Source organism: Ascaphus truei, chromosome 10, assembly GCF_040206685.1.
Source record: "Ascaphus truei isolate aAscTru1 chromosome 10, aAscTru1.hap1, whole genome shotgun sequence".
NCBI lineage: Eukaryota > Metazoa > Chordata > Amphibia > Anura > Ascaphidae > Ascaphus > Ascaphus truei.
In genome coordinates, this window is record NC_134492.1 from 51429588 (window position 1) to 51456419 (window position 26832).

The 26832-nt window shown below is 40.9% G+C and overlaps 1 protein-coding gene across 1 annotated transcript; it reads left to right on the forward strand.

Moving 5' to 3' along the window:
- Positions 1-26060, forward strand: LOC142503336 (uncharacterized). Its single transcript, XM_075615489.1, has 4 exons — positions 1-336; positions 1735-1812; positions 2178-2591; positions 25942-26060. The coding sequence occupies exons 1-4, from the start codon at positions 60-62 to the stop codon at positions 26058-26060; spliced, it is 888 nt and encodes a 295-aa protein (XP_075471604.1). The 5' UTR covers positions 1-59.
- The last annotated feature ends 772 nt before the right edge of the window (positions 26061-26832 follow it).

A 26832-nucleotide genomic window follows, 5' to 3' on the forward strand; every position in this document is an offset into this window, starting at 1 on the left:
TTACCTCATATATTTTATATGTTTTTCAAGGGCGGACAAGTTCAGCAAGCAGAAAAGAAATGTGGGACACAATAGTCATTGGTGTCAATGCGTGTGGGAATCATGTGAGGGACAAGCGGAATTGTCACAAGAGATTTGATGATATTAGGTCCAAATTGAAAAAGAAAATACAACACCAACGCGTGCATGCTACTGGCACTGGAGGTGGGCCGACACCACAACGTCTCATATTAAGTCCATTGGAGGAGCTGCTTCGGGCAAAATTACTTCCCGTCGTCGTGGAAGGCTTACCTGGTGACCGTGATATAGGAATTTACCCCTCACAATTTCCACCAGGTGAGAAATATTACTGTACTAGGCGTGTCGTTGCTTACAGTTATTTTGCATAGTTACACTGCTTTTTATACTGTCTTCACAATATAAGCATACCTGCATCTATATATGTATATGTCTGATTCTGTATATATATATATCTCAAAATAGACATATATGTTGTAGTCCTACTAAAAGCAGTAACTAATATAGCACGTGCCATTGCGTGCTCATTTACATGTGAATTCCCAAAATGCATTGCTGCAGTGGAAGCAATTGATGGTGGGCGAAGATGGGGAACAACAGGGTAGTACACATGTGTAACACATGTTAATGAGAAATTATTACTAGCTACAGGTACAGAACAGAAATATGTATAATATTATTGTGTATTTTATTTATTTTACTCCGACAAACATGACATTACTGCCTATTTTAAGCATGCATCAAATATATTGCATGCAACGGCCTACAAACATCACTTGCACTAACACATCTATAGTTGTTTATGAAAAGGTCCATTTTTGCTTTAAGTCATATACAGACAGCATAATGAGGCACACGTATCATATTTTATGTCATTGTTTTCATAACTTAAAAACTGCACACGACTATTTAGCTCATCTACCATTGTGTTAAAGCAGCTGCAATTAATATCTCATCACAGCATACACTTCAACAGAGGGGGTGGGGTTCAGCACACACACTAATTACAGCCTCATTTTAGGGTCAACTTAGTTCACACCATTTTCACCTGTTTCAAGTAATTGAAAGGTGTGGCTGATTAGGCTTTTTGGGGAAGGGAATACCGTTATTACAACCTGACTAGCACAACTGAAGTTAATCACACTCATTTGAAAGCTTCACTTTAGCTACTAAATGCCCCAACAACTCATTACTTATCAAACCGTACGTCACACATTAGTTCACTCATATCTATAGTTGAACTACTACTATCAACGACACATTATCACACACTGCATGTGTTGTCTTGTTTAGTCACAGCCACATTCATGTGTGCCACATCTTATATTAATGTACCACACATATCCTCTACCAAAAACAACACTTTGTGCAATATGACCACCTTCATGATAACCATTCTGAATGGTCATCTCATGATAGTTATGTACATTATGATACTGATATCACTACACAACATATGATTTTTATGTTCAAATTTAATCTATTTATCCTCACGCATTACTGCAGGAACATAGTATGTTTTATGTTAGGGAACTCAAAAGTTCTAAGTACACAGGCATGTACATTGTTATTACAACTATTTATGTTCACTTTCACACACACATTTTGGGTTAAGGAAATGATGCTGTTAGGTACTCATAAATACAGAACATACAATAACTGTTTGTTCAATATTTACACATGTAAATGTAAAACTTATGTTATTGTTATATATAGTTGCCCCTGAAGGACATGTGTCACCTGAGACTGAACAAGTGTCTTCACCTGGGTCAGCCAGCTCAACACACCTAGAAGGTGAGTGTATCAGTTGGTGGCCATATAATATGTGCTCTTCTATATGTTATGTTGTCATGTTCATTATTTGTTTTGCACATCTTCTTTAAATAGGATTACTTAGTGTCAGTGAAAATGAAGTGTAAGCCAACTTGTATTGTGTTAGTGATGTTAACTATCATGTAGGAGTTGTGAGTTTACAGCAAGTTTTCATTCACTCATATTTCATACTGAGTCCAAACATTATTCTTAAGTCAAGGTAGTTTTTAATGTGAGGTTATAAAACGTATGGAAACATGTTAGTTGTTACTTATGACACAGTACAATTACATAGTAACACAGCAGAGATTAACATGCCATTTAATAATGTGTACATTTATTTGTAGAACATGATGAAGAGGATTTTGATGATGATGATGATGATGATGATGCCGCCGCCGCCGCCATAGACACACAAATACAAGCAAGTGACCATGAAGAGGTTCCAATTGAAACTGTTTTACCGCCAAAACGTCCAGCAAATACCACATATGATGCAATTGTAGCTTCTGAGGGAAAAATTGTGGAAGCAGAAAATCGTCGCCATTCTGACCTGATGACAGTGCTGGAAAGGATGATTGCACTGCAGGAAGAAACAGTTTCACAATTGGCACATCTCCACAGAGTCTTCATTGAAGTGCCTAAACAGTTGCAAAAAATCAACACCTCATTCGAAGCATTAGTTGTTCAGCAAACACAAGCTAATTACTGGAGAATGACTAATGTACCACAATTCAACACCTCACAGCCAGTTCATGCAGGTCAGTTTTCACCACATTCATCTGATATTCATTCACCAGGCCCAAATGTTACCGGTCAAGTAGCAGACATTGCTGTGCAGGTTCCTGATGACATCCTACCGCTGCCATCTGTACAAATTCAGCAGCAGACACCTACAAAGGAGGCGACAAAAACAAAACAAGACACACATGAAACAGACCAACCATCACTTGTGCAGTGTCTACCAACTTGCTCACATGTGTCAGTGGGCACAAGCCCTGTCCGTGAACAGTCACTACCCAAAAGCCCTGTAGGTGAGTCACTGCCCAAAAGCCCTGTAGGTGAATCGCTGCCCAAAAGCCCTGTAGGTGAATCGCTGCCCAAAAGCCCTGTAGGTGAATCGCTGCCCAAAAGCCCTGTAGGTGAATCACTGCCCAAAAGCCCTGTAGGTGAATCACTGCCCAAAAGCCCTGTAGGTGAGTCACTGGCCACAAGCCCTGTAGGTGAGTCACTGGCCACAAGCCCCGTAGGTGAACAGTCACTGCCCAAAAGCCCTGTAGGTGAGTCACTGGCCACAAGCCCTGCCCGTGAAGTGCCAGAGGCCACTCAAAGTGGCTCTGTTGTGCCTAAAGTTGGTGGCAAAAGAAAAAGGAAAATTCAAGAGACAACAAGCAGGCCTGTTACTCGCTCGCAAAAGGAACAAAAAAAATAAATGTTATAATTCAGAAAATATGTCTTTGGCCTTGTTTTGTTGACTTCAGATTATCTAATTACTATTGTATGTATGCTGAAGACTGTGTTGTTTCCAAACTTTCAAGTATGTTCTTGTACACGTGAAGTTTTGGAAATGTTAACACTCCTAATTAATGAATAGTGTTATAAATATTTATGTTTTAATCGTCTGTTCAGTAATGGTCCACCAGGAGCCAGTTGCTAAGTTTAGAGAAGCTGCCATTGACTTTGCAGCAAAACATTGCATTTGGGTGTGTTAATTGATGTAATCATTGCATGTGCATATTATTTTCATGCAATTATAAAAGCACCTATTTAACTGCAAACATCTTTCTTGTACGTGTACAGCAGGATTTTGTGTTAAATATTACTTACCTTTGGTGGCCATTGTAATGTTGTCCTTTAATCATTTATGTGTTCTTGTTTCAAGAACATCTCTGAATTGATACTAATATATATGTAGTATGTATTGATATATGCACACACACACACACAGACACACACTGTGTGTGTGTGTGTGTGTGTGTGTGTGTATATATAGTACTATCTAAACTGGTATAGATGTATTTACAAAAAACATACACTTCATGCTTCCTTGTGAAAACACACTATTTTAATAATACAGGCCTAATGTTTGACAACTATACTAAGTGTGAGCCTCTAACATTATTGGGTGCAAACAAATGTTTATTACTTAATTCACTCATGTTTATCACCATTTAAATAGGTTTCATACAAGGCCTACTTACTGCCATCAATATGTTGTGTGTACTCCAGCAATATTTAAAAAAAAAAAAAAAAAAAAAACATTTTTTATATATATATATATATATATATATATATATATATATAAAAAATTTTTTTTTAATTTTTTTTATATATATAATATATATATATATATATAATATATATATATATATATATATATATATATATATATATATATATATATATATATATATATATATATATATATATATATATATATATATACACATACACATACACATACACATACACACAATATACATATAGTACAATATACACTTTATATATATATATATATATATATATATATATATATTTATGAGAGAGATATATTTATATATATATAGATACACACGTATTTAAACTCATGCAGACAGGGACTTAACCAGACTTTCAAATACACACAGAAATGTATGTGGGAACAAAACATTTCATTTTGCAGGTGTGTGTATTTACTGATATGGCTGTCTAAGCACTATTTTCACACAGTGCTCTTTGTTATTTTGCAAGAAAACTCAATGTTACTGAATGAAAAGTGTAGTAATGTTTTCAGAAACTAGATAAAAAAAGGATACATGTTTGTCCCACATGCGGCTATCACAAACCACAAATGTTCAAGCAATTATAACTAGAAATCCAATTGGCGTTTGAAATAAGGAGTTACAGTTTATACTTTTGTTGACCTTGAAAAGGAAACACAGCAATTTGTTAGCCATTGAGCAGTTTCATTTTGATGAGCAAAGAACAGATACCTGCACACATCTTTTGTGCTACTCTGCAATGGCTGATGAATTGGTGACAATTATGAATCCGAATTTAGGTTATAAATACATGATTTCAGAAGCAATTTTATCAACTTGCGGACACCAAGCAAGCACACGCCAAATCTATGATTTGATTCGAGCAAAATATCCTTATTACCAAAACCGTCGGCATGCGCGCAATTTTAATTCCTCAATAACATTCACTTTATCAACTAATGACTTTTTTGAACGTGTGCAGGATAAGCTAGAACACAACTATGGTTTCTGGAAGATTGCCAAAGAAAAACATTTCACCGTGAAAGAAGGCACATATATTGTGGTTAAAGGCATATTTATTCCTAATGCCAATAGCAATGGATCCGCTACTACTGTTCCGTGTGAATCGATACCTGCTGCAATATCTGCACCCTCCATTCCTGAAACCCACATTGTACAAGAACATAACTACTATGATTATGTACCAAGCCTTTCAGCTGAAAATGCATTGGAATGGGTACCCGAAGAAATGAACATACCTCCCGACCAATTGTTTGAAGAAAGCAGTGGCGATTCCTATGAGCGCTTCATGGAGGAGATGTGTGTCATACTGGATTCAGCGGGTGGGTCAAGCGTGGATGAAAAAGCCTTGCATTTCTGGAGCGACCAGTTGCAGCCAGACGAAGAGTTAATTCTAGAAGAATGGTAAATATAACAACCGTTATGAGTTGACTCTGCGTTTAAATATTTTTTTTTTTTCTAACCACCATTTTCCCTTTCAATGCGTGGATACAGCGTAACATAGCAGACTGCATAACATGTAGCGATCACAAACACATTGTTTCCGAATACAATATAGTAGAACCTGAAAGAGTAGTACACATTGCTGACGGAATAAATATACGTACTTTCCTATCACTTTAAACATATTAGCAACATTTTACCATAACTCTAACACATACCTGTTTTGTTATCATGCTACATCTACAACATTTAAAAGCGGGTCCACCACGTATGACGTGGGACCCTTGTCATGGCCCAAGGCGTCCTTAAAAAGGATTACGGATGTAAGTCCCGCCCCCAAGCGACGTGCGCGCCTCAAAGCCTATTGGCTGTCATGTTTTGTTATAGTAACGGTAACTGCAGTGTGTCATACAGTGGGGGCGTACACTGGGCGTTAGCCGAATGTTAATTGAGTGGGAGGAGTGTTAGCGTGCGTTTCACGCTGGTTTAACATGACGTCACACGTATTGCATTTGCGCATTGTGTTATCGGCCGTCCTTTCTGTCCAAACACGTCTGTTTAAAAAGAATACAGATGTACTCGTTTAGAACGAATGTAGTTTCGTATTCATTGTATTTGAAATAAAGATTTTATGTTTAATGGTATTTTCAAGATGTTTTGAACGCACAACGTACGCTTTGTTTTGCGCATGCGCTAACAGTTAGTGCAGCCAAGCGTGAAGTGCGTGCGCACACTAAGATGTGCGCGCACAATTTTCAGTATACAGGCAACGTTTACATCATATACATAGTTATGCCTGCTACAAATTTAAAGAAACATTACATACTGATGTACACTTGTACTTCTAACATATAAGTGAGTGACGTGTGTATGTACACAATCATATAGAGCTGTGTAATGCGTTGTCACGGATACATATATAGTAAGGTGCCATCTTTGACCATCATGTGTTTGCTGTATTTCAGAGATGTCGGGGAAGATACAATCGGATCAATGTATGATTTCAGAAGAGTCTACCTTTATATGAGATGATTGTGAGGAGGAGCCACCGACTACTATACTACATATGGAACTAATTTTATATTGCTTGCAGCGCTTATTAACAAACAATTAAAAATGTGATACCCTTATGCCTATATTGCATAAGCACTTAATTAACATAATGATGTTGCAAAATAGTGCCTCATGAATTTTTATTGAGTGTTCTTTAATGACTACTATCATTTTATGGCATGGTGTGTTTTATATATAACAACCATTCCCACTCTGCTAACACATTTGTGAATTCTATTGTGTAATGGAACGTATGACTGTCGAAACTATGTAACAATAATAATAATAATAATAATAATAATTATAATATGAGCATGTTCATGTATAGCGCTGCTAGTTGTACACAGCGCTTTACAGACACATTTTTCAGGCTGAGGTCCCTGGCCCGTGGAACTTACAATGTATTTTTTGCCGCCTGAGGCACAGGGATTTAAAGTGACTTGCCCAAGGTCACAAGGAGCCGACACCGGGAATTGAACCAGACTCCCCTGCTTCAAAATCTCAGTGCCAGTGTGTGTCTTTACTCACTGAGCCACTCCTTCTCCCAATGTAAAGGACACTTACAACCAACTAGCCATTTCTTGTTAAAAATCTCTTGTTACATGGGTATGTTGATAAAATGGTTTGGGACTGTAGCAAATAATGTTATTGGCCAGATGTTGTGGTCCCCTACAATGCATGATGTTCTGATTATGACATCAACATCATGTAATGAAGTACGTTTCTGTGTATATTTCATTAACCTAACTAACAATAGTTTACTGTGTTTATTAAACGTTCTAAAAATACATAGTATAGTCAATATGATGATATAAGCTACCATAATAAAGCTGGTGTTATCATTTGTCGGTGTTATACATGGATCCTACACAAATTGATACAGACACAAACAGTTGTCTTACAAAGTGTGTCTATGCTAATGTGCACGTGATTGACGTTACAATTGTGACAATACTTGATAATTATCATCATGATAATGATGAAGTGACGTGATTTATATTGCAAAAATATTACCAACATTGTCATATTGGTAAATTATAAATGCTAAATGACAGTAACATTAGTGACAAATTTGTCTTCTCTGTTAACAGTTTAACACTTGGTACATGTAGGACACATCCACACACGTGTGACTTATACATACACATGTCACAAATTTAAATTAATGTTGACTATTAATTCCTAGCATTACAAAACACCAACATTGCTAAATATAAGATGTAGTACGCATTGTTGTGATTGCAGGCATTCATGCATGGAGTTTTATGATCAGTCAATTTCATCCGTGATGAATGATCTCCCGTAAGTAAAGAAATAACTACAGTTATCCCCTTGTCTCCAAACACCTCTATATTACATTAATGGAATTTATAAGGAAACATACATAAAATGTGATGAAATGGGAGTAATCATTTTCTAATACAATGCACATGAAAGCTCAAGAGTAGCTAAATGCATATACATGATACAGAAAGTACATATATGTAACATTTGTGTTTAAACCAATATGTTGGGTTTTGACTTCAAATAATTATAGGAAGATTGATGTAGGCACATCTTATGAGAGATGTCAGCAAATATACATACCATGATCAGTCATACTGGAGATATACCTATAATGCAAAGGAACAATATATAAATTGCAAACATTGACATGCCATCTTCAGTACCGTAAACAACACAGCAAAGTGTGTATTTGGTGTTAAATGTGCAACACCATGTATATTTCATGACATTCAAAATGTAAATCAGGCTAGTGTACACATCATATGGATGTACATGTTACACTGCACCAATAACATTGTATGTAAGCATACTAGAAGCATGAATGAGTATGGGCATAATATGTGTATTGTGTTAGCATAAGGAACAACACAATGCTAAAATATTAGTGCTTTGTTACCCCAGTTGTATTCACATACACACAACTAAAGTAAAATTGAAGAGGGATTATATAACCTGTGCAACAATAACATACCGGTGCCACATCCCTTTGTGCACACAGCAGAGAGAAGAAAGGTGTGCAACCCATATTCATCTGTGTCCTACCAGAAGGGTATATAAAAAAACATTATTGTTAAGATAACATAATGTAAGTATAAAAGTAGAACTTGGAACATATATGTTTGTACTTACAAGAAAAAAATGAATTGATGAGATTCTGGCGTGTCTGGCCACCACTGGCTGTTTGTTCATTTTCAGCAGCTACATGGGTGGGATGCTCGTCTACCACAGGCTCAGCTAGGTCTGACTGTACATTGTGCCTCAGTGCAACATTGTGCAAAATGCAACAGGCAAGGATAATATCAGACACTTTTTGAGGCTTGTATAGAAGAGCCCCACCAGTTCTGTCCAGACACCTAAATCTGGTCTTGAGTAGGCCAAATGTCCTCTCTATAACAGATCTTGTAGATATATGGGCTGCATTGTACCTGTCCTCTGCTTCAGTTTGAGGGTTTAGCACCGGAGTCAAGAGCCACGGCCTAATTCCGTATCCTGAGTCACCTATAATGAATGGAGCACACATAAGCTGACATTAGTGATCAAATTGTACAATGCCAACATTCCTAAATCAACATGTGTTTTGTGTTAGAACATGTAAATATGTACTCACCCAGCAGCCAACCAGGTTCAAAATGTCCCTCTTCGAACGCATGGAAGACTGAAGAGTTCCTCAGGATAGAGGAATCGTGACTGGAACCAGGGAATTTGGGTACCACATGCATTATCCTCATGGTCGCATCACATACCACCTGTACATTGAGTGAATGGTAGTGCTTCCGATTGCGGTACACATGCTCACTCTGACTAGGTGCAATCAAAGCAACATGTGTGCAATCGATTGCACCCAGCACACATGGTATCCCTGCTATATTATAAAAGCCAGTCCTGACTTCCAGCCACTCTGTCGCCTCTGTAGGAAAATGAATATAATTTCTAGCGCGTCTATTGAGTGCATAGAGAAACTGGGTCAAGGCCCGCGAGAATGTAGATTGCGAGACCCCGCCCACTATGCCCACAGTTGTCTGGTATGACGCGGAAGCAAGATAATGTAATGAGCACAGCATTTTAACAAGCCCAGGGACTGCACGACCTCTGGCTGTGAAAAAATCTAAATCTCCCCTTTACTCCTGATAAAGAGCTAAGATTGCTGCTGAACTCAAACAATAGCGACTTACAATCTCCTCCTCACTCATCCCATCTAACAGGGTTCTCTCCCTGTACAGACGCGGACGAGGCACAGCTTGTCTCCTCTGTCTTCTCCTCTGATCTCCTGTCCCTCTCCCTGTCTCTGTCGTATCCGCGTGACTGTCACTGTCACTGTCCCTCGGTGTGTCCCTCCCTTGCCCTATATGATTGTCTTCATCATCAAGCATGTCATAGAAAAGAATGTTCCTCCGTCTCCTAAACAATCTCAACATTTTGACATGAGTAGCTGTGAATGATCAGGTAATGGGCGTCCTTTAAATAGGTATGTGATGATGTCAGGTGACATAGTAAAATGCAAGGTGTTACATTAACATAATAAAGTACTTCTGTGGCAAGCTGTGTGCAGTTCTTGTTATAAGTATTTGTTGTGTGTATTCTGCAGGGAATGATGATATTTGGCAATGATGTGACGTGAACCTTTGTAGAAACATTGCTTGCAAATAAATAGTTGCATGTGCAATGCATGTAACACTTGTGAACGCAACAGTCAGTCATGTAATTAGGCAAAAAGGCTGAGATTGACGTGGGAAAAGTTTTGTGTAACATGTGTAATTAGGCATGTTATTGTGACATGTTGACAACAATGAATAGTCGTGTGCATATGCATGCATTTCTGTAAGGAGGATAGTTGGTATAGAATGAGTTAACAAGGTGTCCCAATGCTGAATTACTGTACATGTGTGTATAAGTTAGGTTGAAGTGCTGTAATGCTACGGTTACAATGTAAACATGCAATGTGATTGAGCGTCCAATAAGTGACGTCATGAAAATAGGGAGGACCCAAAAGTATATGTAAACATGAGAATACAGATGTACATGAACGTTTAAAGATGCGTGACACATTACAAGCATTGTGTAATGTAAAGGAACATGAATATACTGTGTATGTGTGACATGTGTGACATGTGTAACATCATGTAAATAATTGTCGCTCAGTTCATTAAAATGTGTGATATGATGTGAGGTTCTCCTTTAAGAGTTGAGTATAGTATTTTCCCTTGGCACATCATCACATGATGAGTAATGTGACCCGCAAATGCTGCAAACATGTAAAAGTATAATGTTATGCAAATAATACACGTCAGCTGTGACACAATGCAGGGAATGCCCCACACTGTAATGCAAATGACGTTTGTATTGTGAGCAATGAAACGTAAACAGTACTAAACTGTTATACGTCCCCGCTCCATTGACTCCATTGATGTACAGAAGTTTTTTTTTTCTAAGTGCCGTTGCGGCAGCCTTAGCGATCGTTCTCCCCTCCAAACTGCCAACTTTAGTTGGCGGGAGAAATTGGCCATAACATCTCAATTTCGTAGTGCCGATCAGGCCCGATAAGCTGTTTTTTTTTGTTGAATCCAGCCGATTTAAAAAAGTGGCGATCAGTGGCGAAAACAGGCTTATCGGCAGCCGACTGGCCATAACAAAATAATCGGCTCCGAAACCTGGCGAAATCAAGCACTTATCGGCGCTTACTGAATCTCAAACCCAATTTTGGCTATAAAATGGTGATAATTCCCTTATCAACGCTTACTGCATGAGGCCCATTGTCTAAGTTATGGTGGGTAAAAAAGAGACAAAAACCCTCCACCATACAGCAAATAAAAAATATCACATAGCGTGAGAGATATTGCATAGTTACATAGTTACATAGTTACATATTGAATGATATACAGTAATTTCACAGATAAAAAGGTATGAAATACAGAAACGCAGCCAGGGACAATACTATTCTCTTGCACATCTATTTAAACATCAGTGCGGCAGATCTTGTTTTGTGTAAATCCTGTAATTTGATGATTCATCAGGGCTAAGTGTTTTCTCCTGACTACTTCAGCATATTTCATTTAAGTCACATAGCATGTAACATACAGGGCACGGTGACATTGCTATGCCCACAACTATAGGAAAATGCCATTCACCAGAAAAGAATAACATTTGAATAGAAGCTAATTAGAACACTATATCACATTCTTGCTGCAGGAATTGCTAAGTACAGTGACCCTACTGAATAAAAAATGATGGTCTCTATGACTTATTAATTATAATGTATTCCACATTGGAATTGAGTGCAACAACAAATTATTCCAGGAGTGGCCAACTCCAGTCCTAAAGAGCCACCAACAGGTCCGTTTTTTAAGGATCGCTCTGCTTCAGCAAAGGTGCAGTTGTAGAATGAGCCACTGATTGTGCCACCAGTGCTGAAGCAGGGTAGGCCTTCAACCCTGACCTGTTGGTGGCACGTGAGTACTGGAGTTGGCCAGTCTGCACAATACAAGTGTGTTAACTACAGTATCTCAAACCCCCTCCTCTATTGAAATTTCTAGCCAACGACAAAAGTCATTTTCTGCATCTCATTGAGGCTGTGGTCCCAGTCAGCACTGTAGCACGCGCTACCAAAAAGGCCGGTTCCTATGAGACGCGGAATTCTGCGGGTCAGTACCAAAAAAGCACACCGGACTTTCTGTTATCACTGAAAATCCGAGCGACGGATTTTTAAGAATCCAAACTCGGATTCAATCCCCGTGCCTAAAATGTGAAGAGGAAGACAGGCAGCAGATATAGGAATCACTTACTCAAAATAATGTGCTTATTAATGACATTAAAAGATTTTGCAATTAGATCTAGTTGAAATATTAGTTCAATCCAAATGTTCATTATAATATGAGTTGCCTCTATGAAAGGGGTCACCTGTGGGCTCTCTGTTACAGTACAATCCCTTCCAATATAGTCCAATTAGAGCTCTACCATTTGCAAGTTGTTGTTGAGATGATGATTTTCACCTGGCCTGGGCTTCTATCGATAAGTGGGGTGCTAGTATAAAAGGAACAATGCCTACAAACCCTCTGAATAAGGTTTTAAAGAACAGTTTCTACAGCCTCCCGGATGTGGGTCCAGTTAGTAATGGCGCACTGCAGCTGGGCATACAGCATGCCAACGGGAGAAGCAGTCATCAGCGTTGAGTGATAAAGGACTGGGTCATAGCGATATTTCACTCTCACTAGCATGCCAGTGCCACTAATAATGTTGATAGCCTCACTTAGCTGATGAGCTGGTGTCCCATGGACGATACTAGTCTTTACGAAGCCTAGTGGTACCCCTCCATAATATACTGCAAAGCCATGTGCACATATAATCAAGGTAACAATATATCCCGATTCATCTAAGACAAGGATAGGTTGATGCAGATACGGAACACAGAGATAGAGGGAACTTCATCAGGGTTACGTGAAGGATGACTGAAGAGGAGGAACGCTGTGATACCCAAATCCTAGCATGAAGGGGTCGAGAAGACATTTCAGCGATGGTTTATTTTTGCAGAGAGTAAAACCAAATCACAATATTTCAAATCATCTCTGTATAACCTTTGTGTACACCATCCCTCCTCCTGATTTTCGTGCCACTGATTCTTGGGGCGTCAGCAAACTGATTACGTGATGAGAAACTCATACATATTATTTGGAAAAGACTGTAATCTAATGCATATTTATGACAACAGTGCAAGCAGCATAACACTACCAATGTGAGTACACAGTATGAATACAGATCAACATTAAGCTTCATGCGTGGGATTCTCTATCCTTCATACAGTACATATCTTTGACTGTATATTAAGGGTGAACCAACCACTCATAAATAAGGGATAGAAGCTGAAAATGTGAAAACCCTAGATCTCAGTGCTCTGATTGGCTGCCAAAAGGATTGCCTAGCAACTAGTATAGACTCCCATCTAGTAATAGATAAACTGCCGGACCAGAATACCCATGTGAATGGTGGGTGGGGGTCAGTGATTTATGCATACTGTATACATAAACAATGACAAAAGAAAAAGTAGCCAAATACAGTAACAAAAACAAAAGTGACAAAAAACCATGAGGCTGACAAAGTATCTATGTGGAGACTAAACAAGTTTAGATTGGTAATTCAATCACACAGTACGCAGGTAGGAAACCCACACATAGAAAAAGTGTCAGGCTCTGCCTTTCTTACCACTGTAGAGTATTTCCGGCACAGTCAATGAAATGTTTCTAATGTAGCAGGGGCAGTGATACAGTAGTTCAGGTGGAAGGTAGCCAGGATGTCATTTCACTGCTGCTGTGACTGCTTCATCAGCGGAAAGGCAGGTTATGACACGTTTCCTATGCGTGGTCTGTTATGTGTAAGTCACTAATTCTATGTGGGACCTGTCTATGTTTTGTTTGGATGCAATTTATGTATTTAATCATATAGTATAGTACTCCGTTCACTTATTATTTCTTATACTCTTTCTCTCTCACTGTTCCTAGCTTCACTTATCCATATATTGATCTATTTATCTCTTTATCTCTGTCTGACTATTTGTGTATACATGAATATCTATTGTTCTATCTATATCTCTACCTATCCATATCTCTCTCTATCTATGTAACGCGTAGCTTACCACAGACGAAGCTCGACCGCGGTGCTGAGGCAGGGAATTGAGAAACGCCAACCCACAGCCACGCGGGCGCGCCTAGGATGTAGATTAGTCTTGCTTGCTGGGTCAGGAGTATGGAAGGTAGAATAGTCGTTATACTTGCCAGGTCTGGATTGGACAGTAGCGCATCGTTGGGGTACTTTGCCAAGGTCTGGATAGGAGAGTGGAGAGTAGTCGTTGTGAGGGTAGCCCTGGTCAGGGTTGTAGAGATCAGGATTGTCGTACATAAGCCAGGTCAGAGTAGGAGAGATGCGGAGTCCAGGGAACGAAGCAGGGTCAGACAGCAGAGAGATCAGGAACAAGGCATGGAATAGCAGGATCAAGGTGAGAATGCAGCAAGGCACGGCGTCATACTAGGTTATGCTCAGCGATGAGTGTCTGGGCTGAGCAGGTATTTAAGGAGCCTCCCTCCAATGGGAAGTGGGTCGGGACAAGATGGAGCGAGTGGATGGCTGCTGGGTCGCGCAGGTGTGCCCTATTGTGCAGCCCGATTAGGTCTGGGGGTGGAGTTTCGTCCCGTAAATACGACCAGGACATGAATTCTTCTTTATCCCCTTTCACAAATTCTCTAACACAAACTGATACACATACTGTATGTACAGTACAGACACACAATAACACACTGATACACACTGATATATGTGCACACATATAGATACTGATATATTGTACACCAGGCCAGCACAACTCCAGTCCTCGAGGGCCGCAAACAGGCCAGGTTTTCAGAATATCCCTACTTCAGCACAGCTGGCTCAATTAGTGTCAGTTATCACTAACTGAATCAGTTAGTAAGTATAATCAGTTATACTGAGCCACTAATTGAGCCAGCTGTGCTGAAGTAGGGATATTCTGAAAACCTGGCCTGTTTGTGGCCCTCGAGGACTGGAGTTGTGCAGGCCTGCTGTACACAGTCTAAACACATACTGTACTGATGTATACAATAATATACACATATTTGCAGGTGCACATGCACTGTACAAAGATACACACATGGGTATGCACTGTATATAGTGCTGATTTCATAAACCTGTACTTTTTTGGATGATGTGGATTTCCCCAACATATAATTAAGTAATAATCCCCTACATATAATAGTGTTTATCAACTCCTTCCTGGGGAAAATCTAGCCAATTAGGTTTTTGGAACAACAATGAATAAATAAACACAATAATGCAGTTTGATAGTAAAATAATAAGTTATCAATAGTTTTTTCCCCAAAACATGTTCCATCTGGGGATTCCCTATCATAAAATGAAAGTATTACACAGACTGTCGTTCTTTACAGGGTCTTGTAGTCGTACACTGGTTAGATTTCAGTAATTTTATATTACTGTATGTATACAGGGATTTTTTTTTTACTTCTTTAAGGTACAGTATGTTATGTACAGTATGGAGATTGGTGAACCACAAACAGTAATGTTTTTGTAGGGCCAAAAGGTGCCAGAACCCCAACCAACGACAAATGTATTTATACTTAATCTGCATTAAATAACCCATCTTTAAATAACATATATAATCTCCTAGTTTGTATTCAAACACTACGCCTAATACATTTATAGGGGCCTATTCCCATAGCTCCGAAAGTGTCAGTGCCAAACCGCGCGGTTTGGGATGTTCAGAAGTAGTGGAGTGAAATGTGGGAATAAAACTATTATGTATGGCAAATCGCGTCTTGTAAATCGTGTGTATAAAATGTGACAAACCGCCCGGTGTAATAGCCAAACCGCCCGGTGTAACAGCCAAACCGCCCGGTGTAACAGCCAAACCGCCCGGTGTAACAGCCAAACCGCCCGGTGTAACAGCCAAACCGCCCGGTGTAACAGCCAAACCGCCCGGCGTAACAGCCAAACCGCCCGGTGTAACAGCCAAACCGCCCGGTGTAACAGCCAAACCCCCCGGTGTAACAGCCAAACCGCCCGGAGAAACAGCCAAACCGCCCGGTGAAACAACCAAACCGCCCGGTGTAACAGCCAAACCGCCCGGCGTAACAGCCAAACCCCCCGGTGTAACAGCCAAACCGCCCGGAGAAACAGCCAAACCGCCCGGTGAAACAACCAAACCGCCCGGTGTAACAGCCAAACCGCCCAGTGTAACAGCCAAACCGCCCGGTGTAACAGCCAAACCGCCCGGCTAACAGCCAAACCGCCCGGTGTAACAGCCAAACCGCCCGGTGTAACAGCCAAACCCCCCGGTGTAACAGCCAAACCGCCCGGAGAAACAGCCAAACCGCCCGGTGAAACAACAAAACCGCCCGGTGTAACAGCCAAACCGCCCGGCGTAACAGCCAAACCCCCCGGTGTAACAGCCAAACCGCCCGGAGAAACAGCCAAACCACCCGGTGAAACAGCTAAACCGCCCGGTGAAACAGCCAAATTGCCCGGTGTAACAGCCAAACCGCCCGGTGAAACAGCCAAACTGCCCGGTGTAACAGCCAAACTGCCCGGAGAAACAGCCAAACCGCCGGTGTAACAGCCAAATCCCCCCGGTGTTACAGCCAAACCGCCCGGTGTAACAGCCAAACCACCCGGTGAAACAGCCAAACCGCCCGGTGAAACAGCCAAACTGCCCGGTGTAACAGCCAAACCGCCTGGTGTAACAGCCAAACCGCCCGGTGTAACAACCAAACCGCCCGGTGAAACAGCCAAACCGCCCGGTGTAACAGCCAAACCGCCCGGCGTAACATTCAAACCGCCCGGCGTAACAGCCAAACCGCCCGGCGTAACAGCCAAACCGCCCGGCATAACAGCCAAACCGCCCGGATTGTATGTGCTTTAGAAGCAGAATGACATCAGGTGGTGCCAACTCCATCCCCAGCCTGACTTAAAGGTTTTGCTCTCCCTGCCAAACCGATATTTCAGGCTCTGGATGTAACTCGCAATACCAATCTCACCTGCCTTTACGTGGCGTAAAAAAATGGGTATTTTTAAAAGTGATTTGTATAACGGAGCTACGAGAATTGCAGTTGTCGGCAAAAAGTGTTGGAAGCCTTTTTTGACAAAGCGATCGTATTGGCAGAGCCGGAGTGAAACCGCTTCTAAAAAAAGCCTTTTCCGCACAGAGTGGATATGCGAGAAGGGTTTACAGATTAGCAAAGCGTGCCAGTTCCATCGGGCTCTCTAGAAGCGATTGACACACTTCAGAGCTACGAGAATGGGCCCCATAAACCTTACATTGAGTTTTTCAGTAAATTCAACAACAAAAAAAGAAGCCAGAACACACTTCCCTCACAAATATAGCCACAGAGGTATTAAAATCTAATTGTTTTGCAAGTTGTTCTTCTGCTGGCATGTTCATATGTTCCAGATCAACTACAAATGTTTGAAAAATCTAATTAAGGGATTTTGTACAAATCAACAAAAATCTTTGGCCAGGAGCTGCAGCTAGAGGAACAACATAATACAGGACCATATGCCCACCTATCTTGCTTGATGTCCTGATCTGATGTTCACACACCATTTAATCATCTTGTATAATTCTGTACTTTGTCAGCAACTCCATACTAATGCTAATAAATTGACAGCAGCATATAGTAATATATACCACACACAACTCCAACAACACCTGCTCCCGAGTTTATTATACTGGAAACTTTGTTTTATTCATTTAAAATGTTGGCTGAGACAATACATTTTAAAAGGCTAAAAAGAATCGTATGTATACTTGTAAGAATTCTGCATTGAAAATAAGCAAAGAGAGACTTCTGAGTTTTAATTATGATCTGTTGTCAGTTCCTAATAGCCATTTTCTTACAGGGTTACAGTTCTTACCTAAAGCTGACATTTCTTCCATCCAGACCCTCTCTCTCCTATATTTTAGGGTCTGGAGGGTACAGGTGTAGTAAGACTCCCCGTTTCCGGCACCGCAGTTGAAGAAGCAAAAGTCCACGCCTCCGGAGATGGTGTCTGTCACAATCACGCCGTGGTGGATCCACACATCCAAATGGCACACCCCTCATCATTAATCCTGTGGTAGCACAGGTAGCAGCAGCATTGAAGACAGTTAGCATTGCTACATATGTATAACCTCACTAACGTCAGGTTAAATTCCTGCGTTAATATTTACGGGCTTCTGTGAATATGCCCTGTTTTGGAAAATGGCCCTTTTGAATATTATTAGCACTAACGCCATTATACAGTAATTAACACAAAGCCCTTTGCAGGCGAAAACATGACTTAACCTACAGTAACAGTTTTGAGCTTTGAAGATACGCATTAAGGCCAACCAAGGAGTTACATAGTTACATAATAACAGACGAGCCAACGAGTATTCAAAAACTTTCCTTAAACTAGCCAGTTTACATGCTGGGTACATGCTGGGTACATTTCAGTGTCATTTCTGCAGAGGCTAATGGCCCATCGGATTAGCACAGCAGGGGTCCCTGGCAGTCCCATGTTTACTTATTTGGTACATCCCTGTATACCTTGCCTTTATTAAAAGAAGTCCAACTTTTTATTTTAACAAATCATTGTATCTGCCATCACAGTCTCCATGGGTAATGAATCCCACACTGCAACTGCCCTTACTGTAAAGAACCCTTTTGTTTGTTGTTGGTGAAATCTCCTATCCTCCAACCTTTAGGGATGGCCCGAGTCCTTTGTACTGCCCGTGGGATGAATCGTTCTTTTGATAGCTCCTTGTATTGTCCCCGAATATATCTTTAGGTTACCTTAGGTTAGATCCTACAGTCTGTGATGGACCTCCGTGAATCTGGGCTGCAATGCTCTTTTTATGTATAGTTTTTATTGTAGTTTGCTGAACTGTTTCAAATTTGGCAAACTTACTTTTCACAGAAATGTCAACAATGGCATGTGAGACAGCTCTCTCAGACCACAACCTTTCTCACATGCTGCACCCTACCTCTGGGACTACCTTCTTCTCAACGTACAAGAACCTTCTCTCTGTAACCAAACCAATCTGAAAATCCACATGTTCAACAAAGCATTTACTCACTACAGTATGCACTAATACAGTCTAACAACTCAAATGTACCCCTACCGTGTGTTATTCTCCCTGCATGCTGATTAAATTGTGGGCTCTTTTTCTCCTTTCTCACAATATTACATTCAAGTCTTGATGCACTCTATATTATATTCCCTGTTTTGTTATTGCATTGTAAATAATAATAATAATAATAATAATAATAATAATAATAAAATATACATAGATGTGGTAGGCAAAGAAGGGTGGCTATGTGTGTTTGTCCCTTTTTCCATGTAGTAACAGAGGAGGGAGAGGGAGTAGGGGGTATGATCCTTTCATTAGACCAACAAGTAGTTGATATGTTACAAACTTTCAAACCTATAAGGGTCCTTCATCAGGTTCAGACCCTGAGAGGTTGGAAAGCTTGTAACACATCAACTACATGGTGGTCCAATACTCCCTACCCCCTCTCCCTCCTTTGTTACTACTTACTTACTGTAAACTGGTTGTATTATCAGAAGTATGAATAGGGTTGTCTGGGAGCTCAAAAGCTGTGACCCTTAGTGTCAATAAGCCATACAGAGGTAATCACACAGGGGACACAAGATGATTGAGATATAATTACTCAAATTCAATAACACATGAAGAACATATTGATCCTTTGGTGAAGGTTTGATCCATTCACCTCTCTTTAGGGCTTTCCTTAAAACATATGTACTCACTGTTAGTCCCCTGTGGTCCTCACGCGCGCAACCACATTTAGAGTCCAAGAATTGAAAAAAAAATATGTTGTATGGTGCACAGCAACAAAACCAGGTCGTGTGGCAAATAAAAAATCAATTTATTACAACTGCATAAAAAACGGCAAGAGTACAGCCCTCCTGCAGTTGTAATAAATTGATTTTTTATTTGCCACACGACCTGGTTTTGTTGCTGAGCACCATACAACATATTTTTTTCAATGGTTGTATTATCACTTCAATTTTGGGGATGATGACAGGGGGAGGGGGTCTCCTACTTTAAATCAAAAGCTACACTGCTTATGTGCCTAGCTTTTCCAACATTGGTTGGTCAGCTCCCACCCTTGAGTTGAGTAATATTTACTTTGGTATAGTGTTGAGAAGCACCAACTCTGATGGGTGTACATGCAAATGATTGTGGGAAAATAGGATTGTTACTCAGCTTTTATATGACCCCAAACATTCCATTTTCTTCCTATAAAAACGAAATCTCCCCCTCCCCCCAATAGGATCTATTCTGGAATTGAGCTCTGTGTTACACCTTTGGGGTTTGTTCTCACTTTTCTCCACTCCATCAGGCAGCACAGAGCTGTTTAATAAAATGTCTTATCCTAACTAAGTGCTAATAACAGGAATGTATTCAAATCACTAATGAAGATTGTGACAATATGGGCAATGAGGCTCTTATTATAAAGGGGAGGCCAAGTCATTGTATATTGTCTGGATGAATATATATTGTTGCTCTGTATATATTGTACATCCTATTGTGGCTCATCTGGCCAAATATATTAGGTGAATGTATATTTATAACGTTTATTTTCTGTGTAATGTATTTGTGCTTACAGATGCAGCCAGCCATGCATTGAGTTAGGATGGGACTGCAGGGACCCCCCGCTGTGTTAATCCGATGGGCCATTAAGAATCTCACAGAAATGTTGAGGCATTTACTGTGAGACTGCCCCAGAATCTCCCAGAATTTCCCCGGTACAAGCGTTCAATACTGGTGGCTGCATCTGTATGTAACTGTGTTTCTTTGTTCCCTGGGCATGCTGGGTTGGTAATACACTTACCCAGCCTACCCGCCCAGGGATCTGGGTTTAGCTGTTTCGACGAGTAAGATTTTCAGGATATCCCAGATTCAGCACATGTGGCACATCTGTGCTGAAGCAGGGATATCCTTAAAACCTTACCTACATAAATAAAAAAATACATATGTGGAAACTTTAATTATACATATTCCATAGTACCTAACCAAAAGAGAAAAACACCAGGAAAAACATAACTTCAAAATTAAACTGGTTTTATATTTTCTCTGCAACAAAATAAAAGAACATACACCACTGAAAGCACTAGTTTAACATAAACCTCCGCAAACTATTTTATATTCAGCTTGCATCACATTTTGCTATTGTTCGGAGAATACAAAAGCACCCAATTTGATCATAAAAAATATATATCCTTGTGTAGCAACACTTTGCATTTTAGGTTGGATATAAGGTAGATATTGATTAGATATTAGATCAAACTAGCTCCAGGCATTTTTTGTTATTAAGCGCTAATTTTTCAGGATTGATTTTCTGCCTAGATGGAATAAAAGCAAATGAACACATTTATACCAGGACTAATGATTTTACTGTATGAATACATTGATATGTCTTCTTGTGGAACTTTAATTAGATATTCTCTGAAGATTATGATTTATAGCAAAATAATTATCAGCTGGACATTATTGGGGCACATAAATGTAAACACCTAGAAGTACCACAATAAGTACAGCATTATGATGTTCAAGTGTTGTTTTATGTAGGGGACCTTGGAAATAATGATGGATTACAAATATACAGTATTAAGACTATATATAGATATCCTTCCCTGAAACCTTATCTCACTGCCTCAAAGTGTCAGGAAGTTGGCAAGATGTATAGTGGCACTTGTGCTAGAAGGGTTAACCATACTCCGAAACCTTGAACAGGCTAAAGCGCTTCTTTTTCTCCTGTTTAAAGTGGGAAAGGACCTTACTAACATGGTGGCAACGGGTGTTTGACCTGCAGCTTACAGCAGTAATCTGAGCTGCTCATGGTCATTTTTTTTTACGTATTGTTTGTTTACGTTATTTGAAGCAAGAAGCTGCCAAGAGCCGTGAAATGGCACTTCAAGCAATAGAGACTTTCAGTTTCTAAATAATTCCTTTAGAAAGCCCCTTACAAATGCCCCAGAGAAGCAATTTGGCCACTGGGGTACTCTTCACTGTGGTGGTCTATGGAAAGTGGTGACATCATCATAAAATGACATATCGGCTTCTGATCGAGTGACTCCGCAGCCATCTTTGTTTTGCAATTACTGGCAAAAGAAAAAATATCTTATCTTATACACGAATTCTGTCTATGCCATATTAAAAGAACAAACAAAAGAAGCACAATCATGGCATATTATGTTCATACAGATGCAGGTGAATCGAACATTTACCTGGGTACATCCCGCGTTACGCCGCGTGGTGGACACGAGATGGTCGGTTGCAGACTAATGGCTCGCCGGAGTAACACAGCAGGGGTCCCTGCTGTGTGAGTCCTAACGGGGTCTGCCTGCCTGTAAGAGACGCGCAGTAAGAGGCTGAATCAGTCACTCTACTGCGCGCCTCTCACAGGCGATCGCGGGGGTTTTATTACAATTCTAATTCATTACAGTAATGTAGCAGGGGGTCTCCGGAGCTGATCCGCATTGATTTCAGGTCCGGGGAACCCCTACTTCCCGAGATACAGGCCCCGTTATGGGGTGCCGGTATCCCCATGTTAAAATTCTGTGGGTCACGTGACCGTGGGATCTAAGCAAAGCAGAGGGATACCGGCACCCCATACCGGGGCCTGTATCTCGGGAAGTAGGGGGCCCTCAGACCTGAAACCAATGTGGTTCAGCTCCGGAGATCCCATGCTACATTACTGTAATGTTAGAATGTTAATAAAACCCCCGCGATCGCCTGTGAGAGGCGTGCAGTTAGAGAGACTGATTCAGCCTCTTACTGCGCGTCTATTATATAAAGGCAGACCCCGGTAGGACTCACACAGCAGGGACCCCTGCTGTATGACTCAGGCAGGCCATTGGTCTGTTGCAGCGCATCTCGGCCGGATCACTTGCATATCCCGAAATTACATTTTGAGATTTGTTTGAATAACGGCCGCTGCATCTGTATGTAGAAGATCCAAACAATATGATATATACTCACAACAATTCTGGTAAGATACATTTAGTATCGGAAGGTATTATTCCCCCTGGTATGAGCTTCTCTCCTCTTTCCGCTGCATTGACTTTATATCTGCCACTTCCAGCTTTCTGCAGAGAAATCCTGCTTGGCACTTCTGGTGTTTAGCAGTGGCTAGGAAATATAACGCTTTACATTATTGGCACTAGGAAGGGGCCACTCACCAGTCTCTTACGATCCGACGCATTTCTCCAGTTGATTTGAGGTCATCGAGGGATGAGCGTGGCGTTCCTTTTCTCCAATGGAGCGGTGAATACGATCGAAACGGAAGTAGAGTATCTTCCACTACCATTCACGTTCTGGGGGCGGGGGTCTACCTGTGACCACATAATTGGTGCCCCACGTGATCACATGGTTAAATCAAGGAGACGGTTGTACTCAAGTGCCGCCGCCTTCCGGCGTTCAAAGGGTTAATGAGCAGGGCTAAATGTTTGTCCCAGGCAAACTGGTCATTGTCATATGGAAAGGCAACTCTCCCAGTTTCATGAATAGTCCCCTTTGTAGGACTGCCTGTGGTTTCGGTGTCCTTTAATCTTCAGTGCGTAGAAGAGAACAAAAACAAATGTAATGATTAAAGTTAAAGAACCTTTGAAACGAATGCAGTTCTTGAAGACTCGGTTTATTATTTTTAATTACTGAGCTTAATTACAGCTGGCAGAGAATTGAACACAGTGCTATGCACCAAAGGAGTTAAAGATGAAAGCTGAAACTGCTTATGTAAAACTGGAATGTGAACGCCCTGTCTCATAACGGAGTTTATTCGCAGAAGATGTTCCTATGTCCCAGTAATTTGAACAGCAGAAAACATACACAAAAGTTAATTATTAATCAGTATACAGTCAATGTGGGAGCAAATTCAACAAACAGTTATTAATGATTCAATTACAGCAAGAACATTGTTTGTTTTACACCTCATGCGTAGAACGAATCATTTCTATTAAAGCGAGAATGTCTGTGCCTTATCAAAATGTGTCCAATTAAATAAGAAACAGTACACTATGAACAGCACTAACATCCCAGTGTGGCTCCAGGTCACATACTTCTATGGCTCGGCTCAAGAGCTTTGGGAAAATACTCCCATACAAATGTAGGTATTGTATCTCATGCGGTTTTTAAAGTGCAGATATTCTAATGTCAGATATGAACATTATCTATGGACACAGTGTATGTGTGACACGCTTTAGCCTCCTATTCATAGGGATTTTTTTGTATGTTTTCAGCTTTCTGCATTAAGTACAGTAGTTTTCCCTTCCAAGACTAGAAAGTACAGAGCAACAGAAATATTGTACACTGACACTGTGTACAGTTTGTAGAGTCCTAAATTCATTTTGCAGCTGAATAATACATGCTCAATTTAGTAGTGAGATAATTGTTCAATTCTTCAGATGAAGTTTGGCTGAATCTGTTCAACAATCTTTTTATAGCTGATGGGGAATGCAATAGGACATGTTGCCACAACCAACTCGCCGCTGGCCATCTCTGTGCAGCCAAATAGCTGCCAGCAATCTCTGCGCAGTCAACTCGCTGCTGGCCATCTCTCCATAGCCAACTCGTCGCCGGCTATCTCTCTGCAGCCAAATTGCTGCCGGCCGTCTCTCCACAGCCAACTCGCCGTCTGCCAACTTGCTGCCGGTCGTTTCTCTGAAGCAAATTCACCGGTTGCCATCTCTCCGCAGCCAACTCACCTTCCCATGTCTCTCCACAGCCAACTCACCGCCCAACGTCTCTCCGCAACCAACTCGCCGCTAGCCGTCTCTTCACAGCCAACTCAATACCCCATGTATCTCTGCAGCCAACTCACCACCAGCCGTCTCTGTGCAGCCAACACGCCGCTGGCCTTCGCTCCTCAGCCAACTCACCATCGGCCATCTCTCTGAAGTCAACTCGCTGCCAGCTGTCTCTCCACAGCGAACTTTCCACGGGCCTTGTCTCTGCTGCCAACTCGCTGCTGAAGGCAACTCACCGCCGGCTGACTCGCCGTTAAGGTAAGTTATTAATGGGTTAACTTTAAAGGTAAGGGGTAATCTTTTTTAGTGCAAGAGGTTAAGGCTAGGGGTTTTAGGACAAGCGGTTAAGGTTAGGGGTTTTACAGTAAGGGATTAAGGCTAGGGGATATAGGGCAAGCGGTTAAGGTTAGGGGTTTTACAGTAGGGGATATACGGTAAAGGGTTAAGGTTTTAGGGTGAAGATTAGTGTTTGCATTAGGGGTTAAGGTTTTAAGGTAAGGAGTAAATGTTAGGGACTTTTGGGGTAAAGGATAAGGTTATGGGGTTACCTTCGCGGCCAGACGAGACGGTAGTAAGCTGCCCACGGTGGTGGCGAATTGGCTGGGGAGTGGCTGCGGCAAGTCGTCCTAGACCGACAGGGAACCCGCGCATTCGGAAGAACGGACCCCCCGCAGGCAGCCGCAGCTTTTCTTGTCCCCTGAGCCGTGATGCCGGAGACAGTACACTTGGCTACATCTGGCGTATTTCACAGTATTGTATGGTATTGTACGTCTTTATTTATATAGCGCCATTAATTTACATAGCGCTTCACAGCAGTAATACATGTGGTAATCCAATAAATAACAGATAATATAAATAACAGATCATGGGAATAAGTGCTTTAGACATTAACGAAGAGGAGTCCCTGCTCCGAGGAGCTTACAGTCTAATTGGTAGGTAGGGAGAACGTACAGAGAAAGGAGGAGGGAGTTCTGGTAAGTGCATCTGCAGGGGGCCAAGCTTTATGTGCCATGTGTGCTCCTTTCCTCTTTTTCTTTGATAATAGACTCGTACCAAATAGGATATACAGTACCATTTCCCATCAACCTCTTCAACGTAATATCCTTCCTGCTCTTAGTATTCATAGCAAAGCTCACTCTGGTTTTGTTCTACATCTCTAGTTAAGAAAAGAGGAAGGAGCACTCCTGAAAAAAGTAGCATGGCCATGGGTCCTAACTGGGGCACAGATCCAACAGAAGCGGCGTTGTACTTATGGAAATAGAGAAAAAAGCCTTCCCGTCACGTGGACGTGCAATGAAATTGCTATTTAATAAACACTGGTCGCCGTTTCATCCTAACCCGGGACATTTCGCCCGTCTATGTGAGGGACTCTGGGTAAGGACCGAAACACCAAACAGTGTTTGTTGATTAAATAACCATTTCTTTGCACAAGCCCATGTGACGTGAGGGCTTTGTTCTGTATTTTCATTTGTTCTACACCTCTCCCATGTTTTTCTACAGTGTTATTATTCCGACGCTTTCATTACAAGTTTTCCCTAACTCACATCATTCTGTTTGTAAGCCTGGCCTTTTTGGCGTTATTATGAGTTGCATGCATGCGCAGGCGAGACGATGAAGATTTTGATGAGGTTGAAGATACAGCATTATAAGCACACTTCAGTAGCAAACATTGCAGATGAGTTATTGGGATTTCATGGATCAATGGTTAACATTTTCAGACAGTTGTTTGTGTGAAAGGAAACAATGAAATCTCTTGGGCTCAGATACACTAAGCTCTGTTAGGCCACTTAGCGGAAAGCTAACATAAATTAACATTACTATTAGCAACACTTATCCACTAAAGGGAATAACCTAACGTTAATCCAGTTTTACGCCTTAAAATAATGTATGGTTACATTTTTCTGACCATTACTACTAAAGATATGCAAAAGGGACG

Excerpts from the sequence above, each read along its gene's own strand:
- LOC142503336 (XM_075615489.1), top strand. The coding sequence starts at position 60 with ATGTGGGACACAATAGTCATTGGTGTCAATGCGTGTGGGAATCATGTG. Across the intron at positions 337-1,734 it reads CCCCTCACAATTTCCACCAG|TTGCCCCTGAAGGACATGTG; the intron begins GTGAGAAATATT and ends TGTTATATATAG. Across the intron at positions 1,813-2,177 it reads CAGCTCAACACACCTAGAAG|AACATGATGAAGAGGATTTT; the intron begins GTGAGTGTATCA and ends ATTTATTTGTAG.